The sequence below is a fragment of the Zootoca vivipara genome, chromosome 12 (assembly GCF_965207765.1).
Source record: "Zootoca vivipara chromosome 12, rZooViv2.hap1.1, whole genome shotgun sequence".
Classification (NCBI taxonomy): domain Eukaryota; kingdom Metazoa; phylum Chordata; class Lepidosauria; order Squamata; family Lacertidae; genus Zootoca; species Zootoca vivipara.
In genome coordinates this window covers 10492601-10509074 of record NC_142595.1, presented here as the reverse complement: position 1 = coordinate 10509074, position 16474 = coordinate 10492601, and the positions used below count along the sequence as shown (strand labels likewise).

Here is a 16474-nt window from a genome sequence, read left to right as displayed (position 1 = left end):
AGGGCGCAGCCATCTTGTCGTACGGAAAGCGCGCTTCCTGCCGTTTCGGCGCATGCGCGTTGCCAAGGGAAGAAAATATATTTACATATGTATGTACCGGATTCATAGGGTGTCTGGAGGTGAAGGCGGGAGGAAGCGTAGCGGGCCTGCAAACGGCATTTATTTTCATTTTCATTTTTTAAAGAAGGGGACGCGTCTCAGGCCCGGGAGGAGCAGGGGCCGGAGCCGCCATGCCGCGGGAGATCATCACTCTGCAGCTGGGGCAATGCGGCAACCAAAGTAAGCCCGGGATGCGGGGGAGGCCTAGGGAAAAGCGCGCAGGGCGGGGGAGGCAGGCGTGGAGACAGCGAAGGTTCTAAAGGGGCGGGTCCTGGCGTTGGCCGCGTTCTATTGGGGCGGGGCCGGAAAAGAGTTGAGGACCAGACACTTGAGTTGAAGATTTGGAAAGTACGCCAAGGGCCATCAAGTCCAGCCCCTCTGCAATGCAGGAATAATGATTATTTATTTATTTATTTATTTATTTATTTATTTATTTATTTATTTATTTATTTATACCCCGCCCATCTGGCTGGGTTTCCCCAGCCACTCTCTGCATCTTCCAACAAAATATTAAAAATATGATAAAACATCAGACATTAAAAACTTCCCTAAACTGGGCTGCCTTCAGATGTCTTCTAAAAGTCAGATAGTTGCTTATTTCCTTGACATCTGGTGGGAGGGCATTTCACAGGGCGGGTGCCACTGCTGAGAAGGCCCTCTGCCAGGTTCCCTGCAACCTCACTTCTCTCAGGGAGGGAACTGCCAGAAGGCCCTCAGAGCTGGACCTCAGTGTCCGGGCTGAATGATGGGGGTGGAGACGCCCCTTAAGGTCTCCATTTCCCTGACATGGGGCTTGAACTCACGACCCCTGAGATTAAGGGTCTCCTGCTCTACCGTATATTTATTTATAACCACGTCTTTGCCCCTGAACAGGGACTCGAGGCGGCTTACAGACAAAATCGAGAACAGCCTGAACACAGAACGGCCGTAGGGGTGGGGGTACGGGGAAGAGGAAGAGGAAACACAAATCATTAAAATAAAGCATTGCTTGAATTAAACCTATATGTATAAATTTATTAAAGCACCACCAATAATTACAAGGAAATAAACAGCATGGCACCAGCCATTTTGTTAGAAGGCAGAATGTAGTGGGGCTGGAGGTGGAGGAAAGGAGAGCTGGTAAAAAAAAAAAAACAGCGCTGGGGCTGAGCCTCCGACTCTCTTGTGTTGCCAAGGCTGCTAGTCCCTGTGGAATTGGGAGGGGAGGGGCAAAACTGGAACTGTGGTGTGCAGCAAGTAGAATACTCAGGCATCTTGGATCCTGCCTGAGGACCATTGTTGCACCAAAGATGACGCATATTTCATTTCTTTATTTATTAAATTTATAAAGGTGTGCAACTCACTGTTCCTCCTCTGCAGCCCCCTCCCCAATGCAGGCTAGTTGTTTTTTTTTAAGCAAGCTGGTAACTTCATGGGTTTATTTTCATGGGCTAGTATTGTATCGTCAAAATTCTGTGGAACAGGGGATGCAGCTGCCCCTGCACACACATTATTTCCTCCTTAGTAGTAGGGTGATGTCTTTACCTTCTTCTGTACTCGATGGCAAGGCAGGTACTACCTTTATGCTTTCGTTCCTGTTGCAGTTGGCTTTGAATTCTGGAAGCAGCTCTGCGCAGAGCATGGCATCAGCCCCGAGGGCATTGTGGAGGAGTTTGCCACCGAGGGCACTGACCGAAAAGATGTCTTCTTCTACCAGGTACAATTGGCTTCTATTCCCTCTGCCTTGTGGGTTCTGAGGGGAGGTAGCCTCCCTCTGATTCTGCAAAATGCGCTGCTACGAGTGGGAACTGGACATAGCAGCCAAGAGTAAAGTGAAAGGATAAGTGTCATTGCAAGCAGGCAGAATAGCTAGTAGTAATAGTAATAATTTATTTATATAAAGATAAAGGTAAAGGGACCCCTGACCATTAGTTCCAGTCGTGACTGACCCTCGGGTTGCGGCGCTCATCTCGCGTTATTGACCGAGGGAGCCGGCGTACAGCTTCCAGGTCATGTGGCCAGCATGACAAAGCCGCTTCTGGTGAACCAGAGCAGCGCACGGAAACACCATTTACCTTCCCGCAAGAGTGGTACCTATTTATCTACTTGCACTTTGACGTGCTTTCGAACTGCTAGGTTGGCAGGAGCTGGGACCGAGCAACGGGAGCTCACCCCGTTGCAGGGATTCGAACCGCCGACCTTATGATCGGCAAGCCCTAGGCTCTGTGGTTTAACCCACAGCGCCACCCGCGTCCCAAGTTATTTATATACCTCCCCTCTTATTTGGTTGCCCCAGCCACTCTGGGCAGCTTCCACTAGAACACAGTAAGACATCAAACATTTAAAACTTCCCTAAACAGGGCTGCCTTCAGATGTCTTCTCAAAGTCAGTTGTTTATTTCCTTGGCATCCATAGGGCGGGCGCTACTGCTGAGAAGGCCCTCTGCCTGGTTCCCTGTAGCCTCTTTTCTTGCAATGAAGGAACCTTCAGAAGGCCCTCTGAGCTGAACCTCAGTGACTGGGCTGAGCGATAGGGGTAGAGATGCTCCTTCAGGTATACTGGGCCGAGGCCATATAGTATCTGGGCAAATAAAACTAAGTGGTGGTTGTGCCTGTACGTTGCATCTGTTTGAATATGTTTATTTTATTGAAATAAGAAACCATTTTTTATAAAAAAGAGAAAATAGCAGCAACTGGTAAGGCGCAGCAACTGTGCCCTCTTGTGGCAATTGTCACTATCTATGTGCGGCACTCAGTATAAGATTACAGGTTTGCAGGCAGAAAATTGCTGGAAGAGGCAGAGTGGTTTTTTTGGTGCTGTTCTTTTGGTTCAAGGTGCTTGCGTTTCCTGTTAACAGGCAGACGATGAACACTATATCCCGCGAGCTGTCCTCTTAGACCTAGAGCCACGAGTGATCCATTCCATCCTGAACTCTCCATATGCCAACCTGTACAACCCAGAAAACATATACCTGTCTGAGCATGGCGGCGGGGCTGGGAATAACTGGGCCAGTGGCTTTTCACAGGTAAGAGGGTTACGAAACTGGGAGCTGAGTTGCCTTGGTTCCTTACTCATGGGCAAAGGTAAAGGTAGAGGGACCCCTGACCATTAGGTCCAGTCGTGACCGACTCTGGGGTTGCGGCACTCATCTTGCTTTATTGGCTGAGGGAGCCAGCGTACAGCTTCCAGGTCATGTGGCCAGCATGGCAAAGCCACTTCTGGCGAATCAGAGCAGCACACGAAAACGCCTTTTACCTTCCCGCTGGAGCGGTACCTATTTATCTACTTGCACTTTGACGTGCTTTCGAACTGCTAGGTTGGCAGGAGCTGGGACCGAGCAACAGGAGCTCACCCCGTCGCGGGGATTCAGACCGCCGACCTTCTGATCAGCAAGCCCTAGGCTCTGTGGTTTAACCCACAGCGCCACCCGCGTCCCTATGGGCAAAGATACCCACTTCAAAATAGCAACGCGTCTCATAGTTTTTAACTGCTTGAATGGAAGATATAATCAACAGTAGGGTTTAGTTTCATGGTTTTCTAATTTTCTGTCAGCTTAAAAAGTCAAATGGAGGGTAAATATTTGGGTTTGTTTTGCGATTATCTCCCCAGGGAGAAAAGATCCATGAAGATATATTTGACATTATAGACAGAGAAGCTGACGGCAGTGACAGCTTAGAGGTAAGAGAAACCTTAAGCAAGGAGGGGAGGTCCTGACTTCAGGACTGTCCAAAACACAGCTAGGGCTGGCATTTTGCTGGTCCAGAGAGGCCTTCCTAGTCTTAGTCTGTTTTCCTAGACTTTTCTGTTTCTTTCCAGATGGATTTGTTCCAAATCTTTAGCAGGGATATACTGCTTTTGTCCCTCCTTGAGGCCTTTTCCTGCATGCTTGTTCCAAAATAGCTCAATAGTTCTCTACTCCCACCCCCTGTGTTTTGGTCTACAAAAACAAACTTCTACTCGTGTACAGGCAGGCTAAATTTGGCTATCTTTTAATCCACACCACTAAATAATTGCCTTCTTGTTGTTTGTTTAAATCCTGCCTTTCTTCCAAAGAGCACAAACTGGGGTATGTGCTTGTGGCTTCCTCCCCATCCCCCTTTTTTTATTATTATTCTCACAACAACCATGTGAACCAGGTTAGGCTGAGTGGTAGAGGTAACTGTGGCAGAGATTTGTGACTGACCCGCATGCCTCCCCCACCCCTGTTTAGCTCAAAGCAGCCACAGAGGTAGGTGGCCAATTTAAGGAGTGGCTCAAGGAAAATATGCCCCCCCCCCGATTTTTCCTTATCTAAATTGCAGCTCACCCCCAGCTGATAATTTGCACTTTTGGGGAGGACATAAAGACACTGTTCAGGTTCATCTGTGCCTTACCCCATGGGACAAGTAGCTGCTTAGGAGTAGGGGAAGCTGTTCAGATGTGGGAAATGGTGAAAAGTAAAGCATAAAAAACCCCTCTCACCAACAACTGAACTATTAAGAAAAACCTGCAGGAGATGAGCTCCTAGCATGTGGCTAGACCTCAGCCCACCCCTTTGACAACCACAGCCAGCGCTGAAATAATAATAGTAATAGTAATAGTAATAATAATTGTACCCTGCCTATCTGGCTGGGTTTCCCCAGCCACTTTGGGCGGCTCACAATAGAATATAAAAAACACGATTAAAAAAAATCAAACATTAAAATCTTTACTAAACAGGGCTGCCTTCAGATGCTTTCTAAAAGTTAGATAGTTGTTTGTTTCCTTAACATCTGACGGGAGGGCGTTCCACAGGGAAGGGGCCACAACCGAGAAGGCCCTCTGCCTGGTTCCCTGTGACTTCACTTCTCACAGTGAGGGAACCACCAGAAGGCCCACGGAGCTGGACCTCAGTTTCCGGGCAGAACGGTGCGGGTGCACTGGGCTGAAACCGTTTGGACTGAGCTTTAAAGGTCAGCACCAACACTTTGAATTGTGCTCGGAACCGTACTGGGAGCCAATGTAGCTCTTTCAGGACCAGTGTTATATGGTCTTGGCGGCCAGTCACCAGTCTAGCTGCCACCTTCTGGATTAGTTGTAGTTTCTGGGTCACCTTCAAAGGTAGCCCCATGTAGAGCTGGCTGAGGAGGGACAGAGCCTGCTTGGTAGAAGGTTAAAAACAGCAGACTGGTAAAACTCCGGTTGGTAATGTTTCTGGCCTTGTATACAAGGCTGCACTGGCTCTCGCAAACAGCTGTGTGTCACTCTTGCTTGTAGGAAGAAACACTTTTTAAAAAAATTCTTTTTACCTCCCCCAGATCCCTTTCGTTTTAATCCACTAGGTTACTCTTGCTTTTCCGTTGGCAGCTGCAACGAGGCATGACCTATCTTGGCAGTCAGCCTGGCAGACCTCAGCAGCAGCCATCCCCTCTGGGCTCCTCCCTCCAGAGGAGCTCAGACTTTTGCTCTGCTGCTGCTTCTGGGTACAGAGTTACACCTTGGGGATTTGTCTGTCTCTGGCTACTTGCGTGCCACTGGCACTAGTAAAATGAGAGATAAATTTTTCTGCTTCACAGTTAAGGATGGCAGTTTTGTTCAAAGCAGCCTTGTTACTTCCTTTAGCTATCAGGGTCCAATCCGTGGTCTGGTTAGCTTCTGCCTGGGACTTGTCTTTTTGGAAATCGTCCAGGTATACTGCTTTGAATCCCTTAGGCAGATAGAAACTGTTGCTTTCCCCTCTCGTGCCAAGCTTGAGTGATCAGGTATCTTGAAACAGGCCGTACCTATTTATCTACTTGCACTGGCGTGCTTTCGAACTGCTAGGTTGGCAGGAGCTGGGACAGAGCAATGGGAGCTCGGCCCGTCGCGGGGATTCGAACTGCCGACCTTCCGATCGGCAAGCCAAAGAGGCTCCATGGTTTAGACTACAGCGCCACCTGCATCCCTTTGTTGAGTACAGAGACAGTGGCTTCGATTGTCTTTAGCCACAGCCTTTGGCCTGACGGTTCTAATGTGCATTGACATATTTTCTGTCGCACGTCGTTCTTTCCTCCAGGGTTTTGTCCTGTGCCATTCCATCGCCGGCGGGACAGGCTCCGGTCTGGGCTCTTATCTCCTGGAGAGATTAAATGACAGGTGAGCAATGGCACAAAAAAAACCCACCTATGCATGGACCCATATGCACACACCACTCAGGGAGCGGTGGGCGATGCAGCCAGGCAGGCTACTTTGGAGAGCCAGCAGCCCGGCGGATGAGTAAGACGCCTAGCTGACTCAGAGTCAGGCCTGCCCCGCCCAGACACCAGCTTGGGCAAGCCTTGGAGCTGGTGAAGTTGTGACTTGAAACGGGAAGAGGCTGAGATCAGCCTGCCACCTCAGGCAAGGAATGTTCTTTAGCTTTTGCTAAAGCAAACCACATCTCTTTGGCGTCGACACGTAGTGATTTGCGAGCCCGCATCCTTGCAAGATTTTCAGAAATTGCGAGGAAGGGGGACGGAGCCATTGGCGAATGCAGATTCATTGCAGCCTTTACTTGACTCCTGCCCTTTGGCCTCGGAAATAACGCCCCAAGTAAACACTCCTTGGTTGTGGTTATTTTTTAATATGTTTGAAAGCAGCATCTTCTCAGTTTTTGCCAAAATAGGTGGGCTGTGATTTCCCCACACTTGAAAAAACGACATGTTTTTCCCCCTCCAGTAAGTCTTCCTCTACCTCTCGGTGGGAAGTAAAGCATACAGATGACCTCGTGATTACTGTGGGATACCTGATGGTTAGTATACGGTACCACTGGTCTTGGATAAGATTTGTGAGTTTGGCCAGTTAGCGGGTTTCAAGTTAAATAAAAGTAAAATGAAAACGTTGGTGAAAAATGTGACACAACAATATAAAAAAGACCTACAACAAATTACGGAATTGATAATAGAGGAGAAGGTCAAATACTTAGGAGTGTGGTTGACAGCTAAGAATATAAATATCTTTAAGGATAACTATACAGATACTTGGAAAGAAATAAAGAAAAATTTGGAGGTATGGGGAAGGATGAATTTATCTCTGTGGGGGAGGATGTCTGTAATAAAAAATGAATGTACTGCCAAGAATGTTATCTTTGTTCCATTCGATACCTGTAATCAGCGGCGCAGGACACTTCAAGGAATGGCAGAAATATATATCTAAATTTATCTGGCAGGGGAAGAAGCCAAGAATAAAGTATAAATTGTTAAAAGACTCTGCCAGGAGTCAGAAAGATACCCCGCGATGCTCATCACCCCAACATCTGATTAGGCCTCAGCCCAGTAGCACACCTAATCTAAAATGGTTACTGGGTCGTCATGCACACCCTGGCACTGTGGCCACAGAAACAAGTCCTCCAAAAGCACAAAGAGATACAGGATGTTTGTCTTTACTGAAGCAGCTGTCTCTCCTCGCAGGTACCCCAAGAAGCTGGTGCAAACATACTCCGTCTTTCCCAACCAGGATGAGATGAGCGATGTGGTTGTGCAGCCATACAACTCTCTCCTGACCCTCAAGCGGCTGACACAGAATGCCGACTGTGTGGTAAGGGGTGCAAATTTGGGGATGCCAAGGGGGGTAAAGGTAAAGGGGACCCCTGACCATTAGGTCCAGTCGCAGACGACATTGGGGTTGCGGCGCTCATATCACTTTATTGGTTGAGGGAGCCGGCGTACAGCTTCCAGGTCATGTGGCCAGCATGACTAAGCCGCTTCTGGCGAAACAGAGCAGCACACGAAAATGCTGTTTACCTTCCCACCGGAACGGTACCTGTTTATCTACAGTACTTGTACTGCGTGCTTTTGAACTGCTAGGTCGGCAAAGCAGGGACCGAGCAATGGGAGCTCACCCTGTTGCGGGGATTCGAACCACCAACCTTCCAATTGGCAAGCCCTCTAGGCTCTGTGGTTTAACCCACAGCGCCACCCAAGGGGGGTGGGGAAGGCAAAACTCCCTTCCTTCCCTTGCCCTCCCCCCCCCCCAGGTCTCAGTAGCAGAGTTGAGAAGCTTAACACCCTATTCTTAAATACAGTGGTACCTTGGTTCTCGAATTTAATCCGTTTCGGGAATCGGTTCGTCTCCCGAAACGGTTCGAAAACCAAGGCGCTACTTCCGATTGGCTTCGTGTACTCAATCGGAAGCTGCGTCGGACGTTCGTCTTCCAAAAAACGTTTGCAAACACTCACTGGCAGGTTTGCGGCGTTCGGGAGCCGATTTGTTAGGGAGCCAAGCCATTCAACAACCAGGGTACCACAGTATATGGAGAGATGGGCCACGGGAACAATTTCCGTAGAGTTGGCTGGGTTGTTTTTTTAAGGTTTCGCTGGTCGTTTGGCAACACAGTCAGAGTCGGGGAGCTTCTGGGTGTTTCCTGAGGTTCCATTGCTGTTTGATAACACCGTTCCCTAGTACCTCCACGTCAGTTAACCCTGTAATGTGGCTGAGCATTCAGCTGAGAGCAGTCAAGAAACAAATGGGGATGGGTGGAATTGAAACATTGTGTGTCCATTAAGCGGGTGAAGGGATTACCTCCCTCCCCGCACGTACTCACCCTTTGCTTCTTAACCCCTGGTTCCCCTTTGATAGGTGGTTCTAGACAACACAGCCCTGAACCGCATTGCGACTGACAGACTGCATATCCAGAATCCCACCTTTTCTCAAATTAACCAGCTGGTGAGTAACCAGGGATGTTGGGAGGAGAAGATGCTATCCCCACAACCCAAGCACCTGAAGAAGGAAGGCTGGGGGTTAAGGTGATTTCAGAGACACAAGGCCGGGAATTTATTTATTTTTAACATCTTTTTAAAATTAATTTTTACAATTAAATATAGCATAAAATAAAAAGATAGAAAATAAAACGTTTTGACACAATATTAAATCCGCATTTTGGGATTACTCAGATACTTCGACTTCCCTGGGAATTTAAACCCGCTGTTGACTATAGCTTTGGTTCTATAGGCGCCTTTTAAAATGGCAATTGCATGCCGCTTTAAAGAAAAAAGTGCTTATGAAAAGTGGCACGTAATGTTTTCAGACAAATAAAAGTGTGGGCTTCTAATGAACTTGACCCAAATGACATTTTAGCCCCACCCTATTCACTTGCTAGAAATAAGCAAACTCCTCTTTTTCAGATTTCTGCATTGGGCATTTCTAGTTTGCTAGCTATTGGGTTTTTTTCATGTTCTCTGCACGTTTGAGTATTTGGGTGTTTTTACTGGCTTGTGCTATGGTCCATGGGGTCACGAAGAGTCGGACACGACTAAACGACAACAACACTGGCTTGTGTTAGGTTGTGTGTAGTTAATTTAAGAGTGCTGTTACCCGTAGCACTTTTCACTTTGCTTTGCCATACATCTTGCTGTATTCTAGAGAGGACTGAACCTGGTTCTCATACGTCCAAGCGCAACATTTGCTGCACAGGAAATTCTAGCGACCACATGTTGCCTGCATTTATATTCTAAACTTGGAAGTATTTGGAATAAACTTAGCGCCGGCACATCTCCCCATAGCTGCCAAGTCTCCCGTATTCCCCGGGAAACCCCCGTTTTTCCAGCTGTCCCCAGCCGAAAAAACGGATTTTTTTGTTTCCCCCTGGTTTATTCTGGCGTGGTGGCCATTTTGGAACTGGCCGGGGTATGCTCAGAAGCGACTTTTGATGCTGCTTTGCCCAGTTCCAAAATGGCTGCAGCGCGACTTCTGGTGCGGCGGCCATTTTGGAACAGGGCAGAGCAGCATCAAAAGTCGGTTCTGAGCATGCTCCGCCCAGTTCCAAAATGGCGGCAGCGCTACTTCCGGTCTGCTACTTCCGGTCCATTCCCTTATTTCTCAGGCCGGAACTTGGCAGGTATGCGTCTCCCTCTGACTTGGCTTTGTGGCCCACATTGGACCTGGGATAGCCCAGTCAGGAGACTCTTCATCTCAGGGTTGTGAGTTCAAGCCCCATATTGGGCAAAAGATTGCTGCATTGCAAGGGGTTGGACCAGATGATCCTCGTCGCCCATCCTAACTCTATGATTCTATTATATTTTAGGATTCTGAAAGGAGGTTGAAAGAAGTGGTCCTGGAGAATAGACATGTGTTCCTTTTCCTGGAGCCCCTTGAAAACAGGACAGTACAGTGGTACCTTGGAAGTCGAACGGAATCCGTTCCAGAAACCAGGGTGCAGCTTCCGATTGGCTGCAGGAAGCTCCTGCAGCCAATCGGAAGCCATGAAACCCACGTCGGAAGTTCGGGTTCCAAAGAACGTTCACAAACCGCAACACTCGCTTCCAGGTTTTCGGCTTTCAGGAGCCGAAACATCCGAGTACCAAGGCGTTCGGGATCCATGGTAGGAGTGTATTCTCCTTTTGGTGTTGCCCTGACTTACGGTTTTGGTTTTGCTTCCTTGGTTAGGTCTCCACCATCATGTCTGCCAGCACCACCACGTTGCGCTACCCGGGTTACATGAACAATGACTTGATCGGGCTGATCGCCTCCCTGATTCCCACGCCCAGATTGCACTTCCTGATCACGGGCTACACCCCTCTCACCACAGACCAGGCTGTAAGTGCTTTCCTGCCTCTGCTCCTAAGTCAAGCTCTGGGAGTTCTCATGCTTGCTCTTGGGCCCCCTCTGCACCCTCAAGGGGTCTGAGAAGAGACCGCCTGTAGTCTTCTGCCCTCCTGTTTTAATGGCCAGCCATCGCACGTCCTAGGAACTGTGCAGTCAGAATGTGCCCGGTTGCAACGGTTGCAATGATTATAATGATGTTAGAGGCCTGCAAGCCGTGCTTTTTCCCTAAAATAATGTTTAGGGGTACTCTCATTTTGACTCGAGAAAATTACCATTTTCTAGTTCAAATCGGGGGAAATGAATACAGTAAATGGACAAAAGCACAAAGAACATGCATTGCCTCTTATTACACAGCTGACAGCTCCCAGTAACCTCCATATTGGCATGAGGTTGTGTGCACTAACATCTTCCCGAAACTGACCCATCGCCGTGCTAGATTCCAACTCCTACTTCACACACTAAACACTCGCTTCCATCTGAGACTCAGGATTCCAACTCCTACTTCACACACTAAACACTCGCTTCCATCTGAGACTCGGGGAACACCGTGACAGGGAATGAGGTCGCCAACGGACCTGAAGATTCACCATGCTAGAGAAGAAACTAATTTTTTTATTTTTAATTTTTTTTTTAGTTTCTTCTCCCGTTAGATCACAAAATGTTTCGGGGTATGCATCCCTCTCCCCCAGAAAAAAAAACACTGCCTGCAGGTGTGCAGAAACAAAAAGGAAGGGTAATACCTGAGGCTGACCCCTTTGGCAGCACTCCCACCCTGCTAAATACAGGTGTTCTCTCCCCTTTTTCACCCCTTCCCTCGCAAGCAGCAAGAGAAGATGAAGAGGGGCCGATCGCAGAGGCTGACAGTTCAAAAGAGGGTATCAAATGCATGGTGTGGGTGTGACGACTTCAGTGTGCGAGAGCTTTCTTGCTCCCTATTTCTTTATTTTTTTCCTTGACCTTGATCTGTGGATATACCTGGCAGCTGGTATTTCTGTTTCTACCTCCCTGTCACTTAAGGGAAGCCAGAGCGGCCCAAGAAGGTGAATCTGCTCCCCCCAAATATCGGAAAAGAGATATTGTATGAGGCATGTTAACTAAAGCTGGGAGGCTGCAACATTTTCTTTCCGAATGGCCTTGGAACCCAAGGGTGATTCTTCTGTTATGTCTTAGGATATAGCCCCCCAGGGAAGACTTTCCCTAGAAATGGAGAATTCTTCCCAGCTGTGCTGATCCACTCTCTCGATGTAAGGCACGAGCATTCCATTCTATCACTTGAATGCCTATACTGACCTCTCCTCCTCCCCCCGCAGGTGGCCAGCGTCCGCAAAACCACCGTCCTTGACGTGATGCGGCGGCTGCTGCAGCCCAAGAACGTCATGGTGTCCATGGGGCGTGACCGGCAGACGAACCATTGCTATATCGCCATCCTTAACATCATCCAGGGGGAAGTGGACCCCACCCAGGTCAGTGACGAGAGAGAGATCAGCCATAGGAGAGCGACTGCGTGGAAGAACCCGCCCCATGGGGTCACTGCTCATGATGGGCACTGCCAAGGAAAGCCATCTGAGAATCGCATACCCACACTGCATTAATAAATAAATAAAATACCCCGCCCATCTGGCTGGGTTTCCCCAGCCACTCTGGGCGGCTCCCAACAAAGTATTAAAAACTCGATAGAACTTGAAACATTATAAGCTTCACTAAACAGGGCTGCCTTCAGGTGTCTTCTAAAAATCAGGTGGTTGTTTATTTCCTTGACATCTGACAGGGAGGGTGCCACTACCGAGAAGGCCCTCTGCCTGGTTCCCTGTGACCTCACTTCTCTCAGGAAGGGAACCACCGGAAGGCCCTCGGAGCTGGACCTCGGTGTCCGGGCTGAATGATGGGGGTGGAGATGCTCCTTCAGGTATACTGGGCTGAGGCCGTTTAGGGCTTTAAAGGTCACCACCAACACTTTGAATTGTGCTCGGAAACGTACTGGGAGCCAATGCAGGTCTTTCAGGACCGGTGTTAAGTGGTCTCGGCAGCCGCACCCAGTCACCAGTCTAGCTGCCGCATTCTGGATTAGCTGCAGTTTCTGGCTCACCTTCAAAGGTAGCCTCACGTAGAGCGCATTGCAGTAGTCCAAGCGGGAGATAACTAGAGCATGTACCACTCTGGCTAGACAGTCTGCAGGCAGGTAGGGTCTCAGCCTGCGTACCAGATGGAGCTGATAGACAGCTGCCCTGGACACAGAATTGACCTGCGCCTCCATGGGCAGCTGTGAGTCCAAAATGACTCCCAGGCTGCGCACCTGGTCCTTCAGAGACACAGTTACCCCATTCAGGACCAAAGAGGCCCCCACACCCACCTGCCCCCTGTCCCCCCAAAACAGTACTTCTGTCATGTCTGGATTCAGCCTCAATCTGTTAGACGCCATCCATCCTCCAACCACCTCCAGACACCTCTGCGGTGCTTGTGGAATGCTGCAGAGGTCCACCACTACTCAAAATATAAAGCGTCCGCAGTCTCTTCCTAGCCTGGATAGCTCAGTTGGTTCAAGCATGATGCTGATAATGCCAAGGTTGCAGGTTTGATCCCCGTATGGGGCAGTTGCTTATTCCCACATTGCAGGGGGTTGGACTAGATCGGGGTTTCCCGAACGTGGGTCTCCAGCTGTTTCTGGACTACAACTCCCATCATCCCTTGCTAGTGTGGGTAGGGATGGTGGGAATTGTAGTCCAAAAACAGCTGGAGACCTAAGTTTGGGAAACCCTGGACTGGGCGATTGTCAGGGTCCTGCCCGACTCCCACCTTTCTATGATCCAACGAGGAAGTAGTCAGGATAGCTCAGTTGATAGAGCACGGCACTCTTCATCTCAGGGTTGTGGATTCGAGTCCCGCATTGGGTGAAAGATTGCTGCATTGCAGGGGGTCAGACTAGATGACCCTTGTGGTCCTTTCCAACTCTACAATTCTATACAGGTCCCTTGGTTTGAACAGCTGCGTTTGTACCCTTGAAAATAATCTGCCTTCCTTCCAGGTCCACAAGAGCCTGCAGCGGATCCGAGAGAGGAAGCTGGCCAATTTCATTCCCTGGGGCCCAGCCAGCATCCAAGTGGCACTTTCTAGGAAGTCTCCATACTTGCCGTCAGCACACCGGGTCAGCGGTCTGATGATGGCCAACCATACCAACATTTCGTCGGTGAGTTTGGATGCAAGCAGAGATTTACTAAGGGGATTGGCGTTGTCAGACCTAAGGAATATTGCCCTGGCAGCGTGCCTGTTACTTCCATCTACTCTCCGGATTAGTTTTAAGCTAACGCTGATCACAGTCCAGGAATCGCTTGTAAACTGGATTCAGTTTCCCTTAAGGCTTTTCGTGCTCAAGTTTCATGTTTGTTGAGATATATATGTAAGAAAATCAAGGACCAAAAGATGATAGCTCTCCAAAAGTAAATCTAGGAGAGAAAAGAAAATCCTGTAAGATGTTCCTGGAGAGGCTTCTAGTAAAGGGTGGGTGGTTATGGGTTGTTTGGAGAGGGTGTTGCCGTGACTAATTCTGTATGGAGCAAAGGGCGGGCGGGAGAACTATGGTGCATGCTCTGGTTATCTCCCGCTTGGACTACTGCAATGCGCTCTACATGGGGCTACTTTTGAAGGTGACCCAGAAACTACCAACTAATCCAGAATGCGGCAGCTAGACTGGTGACTGGGAGCGACCGCCGAGACCACATTACACCGGTCCTGAAAGACCTGCATTGGCTCCCAGTACGTTTCCGAGCACAATTCAAAGTGTTGGTGCTGACCTTTGAAGCCCTAAACGGCCTCGGCGCAGTATACCTGAAGGAGCATCTCCACCTTGCATCGTTCAGCCCAGACACTGAGGTCCAGCTCCAAGGGCCTTCTGGCGGTTCCCTCCCTGCGAGAAGTGAGGTTACAGGGAACCAGGCAGAGGGCCTTCTCGGTAGTGGTGCCCTCCCTGTGGAATGTCCTCCCACCAGATGTCAAGGAAATAAACAACTATCTGACTTGAATTGATGGGTGGGGTATAATGATGAAACCACTAGGATTTAAAAGCCTCCATAGGTAGACCATCCCAAGAGATCCCCAGCCCCTGTTGACAGCTGGTTCAGAGACTCTAGACCAGGCATCCCCAAACTTCGGCCCTCCAGATGTTTTGGACTACAATTCCCATCTTCCCCGACCACTGGTCCTGTTAGCTAGGGATCATGGGAGTTGTGGGTGAAAACATCTGGAGGGCCGCAGTTTGGGGGTGCCTGCTCTAGATGCAGCCAGAGATGGTGGCAGCGAAAAAAATCCTTCCCCGCTGCAACTACACCTGTTATACATTGGGCAGAGCTCTTTCAAGTGCTGAGAGGCCTAGTTGCATTCTAAGCAGCAGGAGCCATTTGGAACTATTTTATTTTTATGTATTTTTATTAAAGATTTCTTGATTTACAAAAGTATGTGCAATGTGTGCCATTGGAACTATTAGCAACCCTACTGTGCAAAACATACTGTAGTTTTGGGTTGTTTTTTTAAGTCGCCAATTTATTTCAGCTTGGCTCCACCTTGATGCAAAATCTACAGTGCCCTGCCCCCCTGTGGCTTTCTGAGCTGTGTGGTGTAGTGGTTAAGAGTGGTGGACTCATAATCTGGTGAACCGGGTTCACTTCCCCACTCTTCCACATGCAGCTGCTGGGCGACCTTGGGCTAGTCACACTTCTCTGAAGTCTCTCAGCCTCACTCACCTCACAGAGTGTTTGTGGTGGGGGAGGAAGGGAAAGGAGATTGTGAGCCTCTTTGAGACTCCTTAGGGTAGTGATAAAGCGGGATATCAAATCCAAACTCCTCCTTTTTTTACGCAGCTCTTTGAACGCACCTGCCAGCAGTACGACAAGCTGCGCAAACGCGAAGCCTTCCTGGAGCAGTTCCGCAAGGAGGACATCTTCAAGGAGAACTTTGACGAGCTTGACGACTCCCGGAAGGTTGTCCAGGAGCTGATAGACGAATACCATGCCGCCACTCGGCCCGACTACATCTCCTGGGGCACACAAGAGCAGTGAGGCATGGCATCCCTCCGGAAGTGACAAAAGATGCCGTCCTTCACCTTCAGTGACCCAGGGCTGGGGCTGTGAGGGTACCTGCAGGTCCCAAACAGGGGAAGGGGTTCCTTGTCTTGTTTTCTCCATCACTTGTTGAGCTGCAGCCTAATGCTCCCATTCCTGTGCCTGACTCTGCCCCCTGTTGCCTTAAAGAACCAGGCTTTCTCTTTGACATTTCTGCCTAGAGCGAGTCTGGTTAGCAGCATTAGGAGAGCTCCTTTTCTTGTTTGTTCCTTTCCGTGTCCCTAAGAAGCTTTTTTCCTCTGCTAAGCGGTTTTCATGTCGCACGTGTGTTTTATTGAAACGTATTCGATTGCAGGCGGAGGTAAGCACCAAAGCGGATAAAGAGATGCAACGTTTTGAAGTTAACTAGGCACCTGTGTTTCTGTGTATGATCTTAAGTTATTTGTGTTACTGTCCCACAGCAACTGTGCCGTAATTACACATAAAAACAGGACATGGGCGAGGAGATACCAGACTAACAGGCGAGGCAGAATAAGTGACTGTGGAGGGCAGAACCTTCTTTCATAGCATCCGGCTACCTTTTTTTTAACAGGGAGGTTCATGCTGATAAAGGGACAGGACTATGGAGACCAGTAGTAGGGATGGAACAGACATAATCCTTGCTCCTAAAGCTGCTGGACAAAAGAACCCTTTATTCCCTTTTCTTTTGGGTAGCAATGGCATTTGTTTTCTTTTGTTTCAAACAACACAAGAGGTTCCCCCTATTTCCTACCATGAATTCTCCTAAAAGCTCTCACACCTTGAGAAAACTGCATTAGCGTGGCTCA

At 49.0% G+C, this 16474-nt stretch overlaps 1 protein-coding gene across 1 annotated transcript; it reads left to right on the top strand.

The window, feature by feature from the left end:
* The first annotated feature begins 64 nt into the window (after positions 1-64).
* Positions 65-16052, top strand: TUBG1 (tubulin gamma 1). Its single transcript, XM_035134411.3, has 11 exons — positions 65-279; positions 1683-1795; positions 2936-3103; positions 3688-3756; positions 6092-6171; positions 7464-7590; positions 8632-8718; positions 10438-10587; positions 11907-12059; positions 13619-13780; positions 15447-16052. Exons 1-11 carry the CDS (start codon positions 231-233, stop codon positions 15642-15644), a joined length of 1356 nt encoding a protein of 451 aa, XP_034990302.1. The 5' UTR covers positions 65-230; the 3' UTR covers positions 15645-16052.
* The last annotated feature ends 422 nt before the right edge of the window (positions 16053-16474 follow it).

What these genes read in the sequence shown, in the direction of transcription:
- TUBG1 (XM_035134411.3), top strand. Translation starts at nt 231, where the DNA reads ATGCCGCGGGAGATCATCACTCTGCAGCTGGGGCAATGCGGCAACCAA. An exon ending in CTGGAGAGATTAAATGACAG is followed by an intron (nt 6,172 to 7,463) that starts GTGAGCAATGGC and finishes CTCTCCTCGCAG; the next exon opens with GTACCCCAAGAAGCTGGTGC. An exon ending in ACCATACCAACATTTCGTCG is followed by an intron (nt 13,781 to 15,446) that starts GTGAGTTTGGAT and finishes TTTTTTACGCAG; the next exon opens with CTCTTTGAACGCACCTGCCA.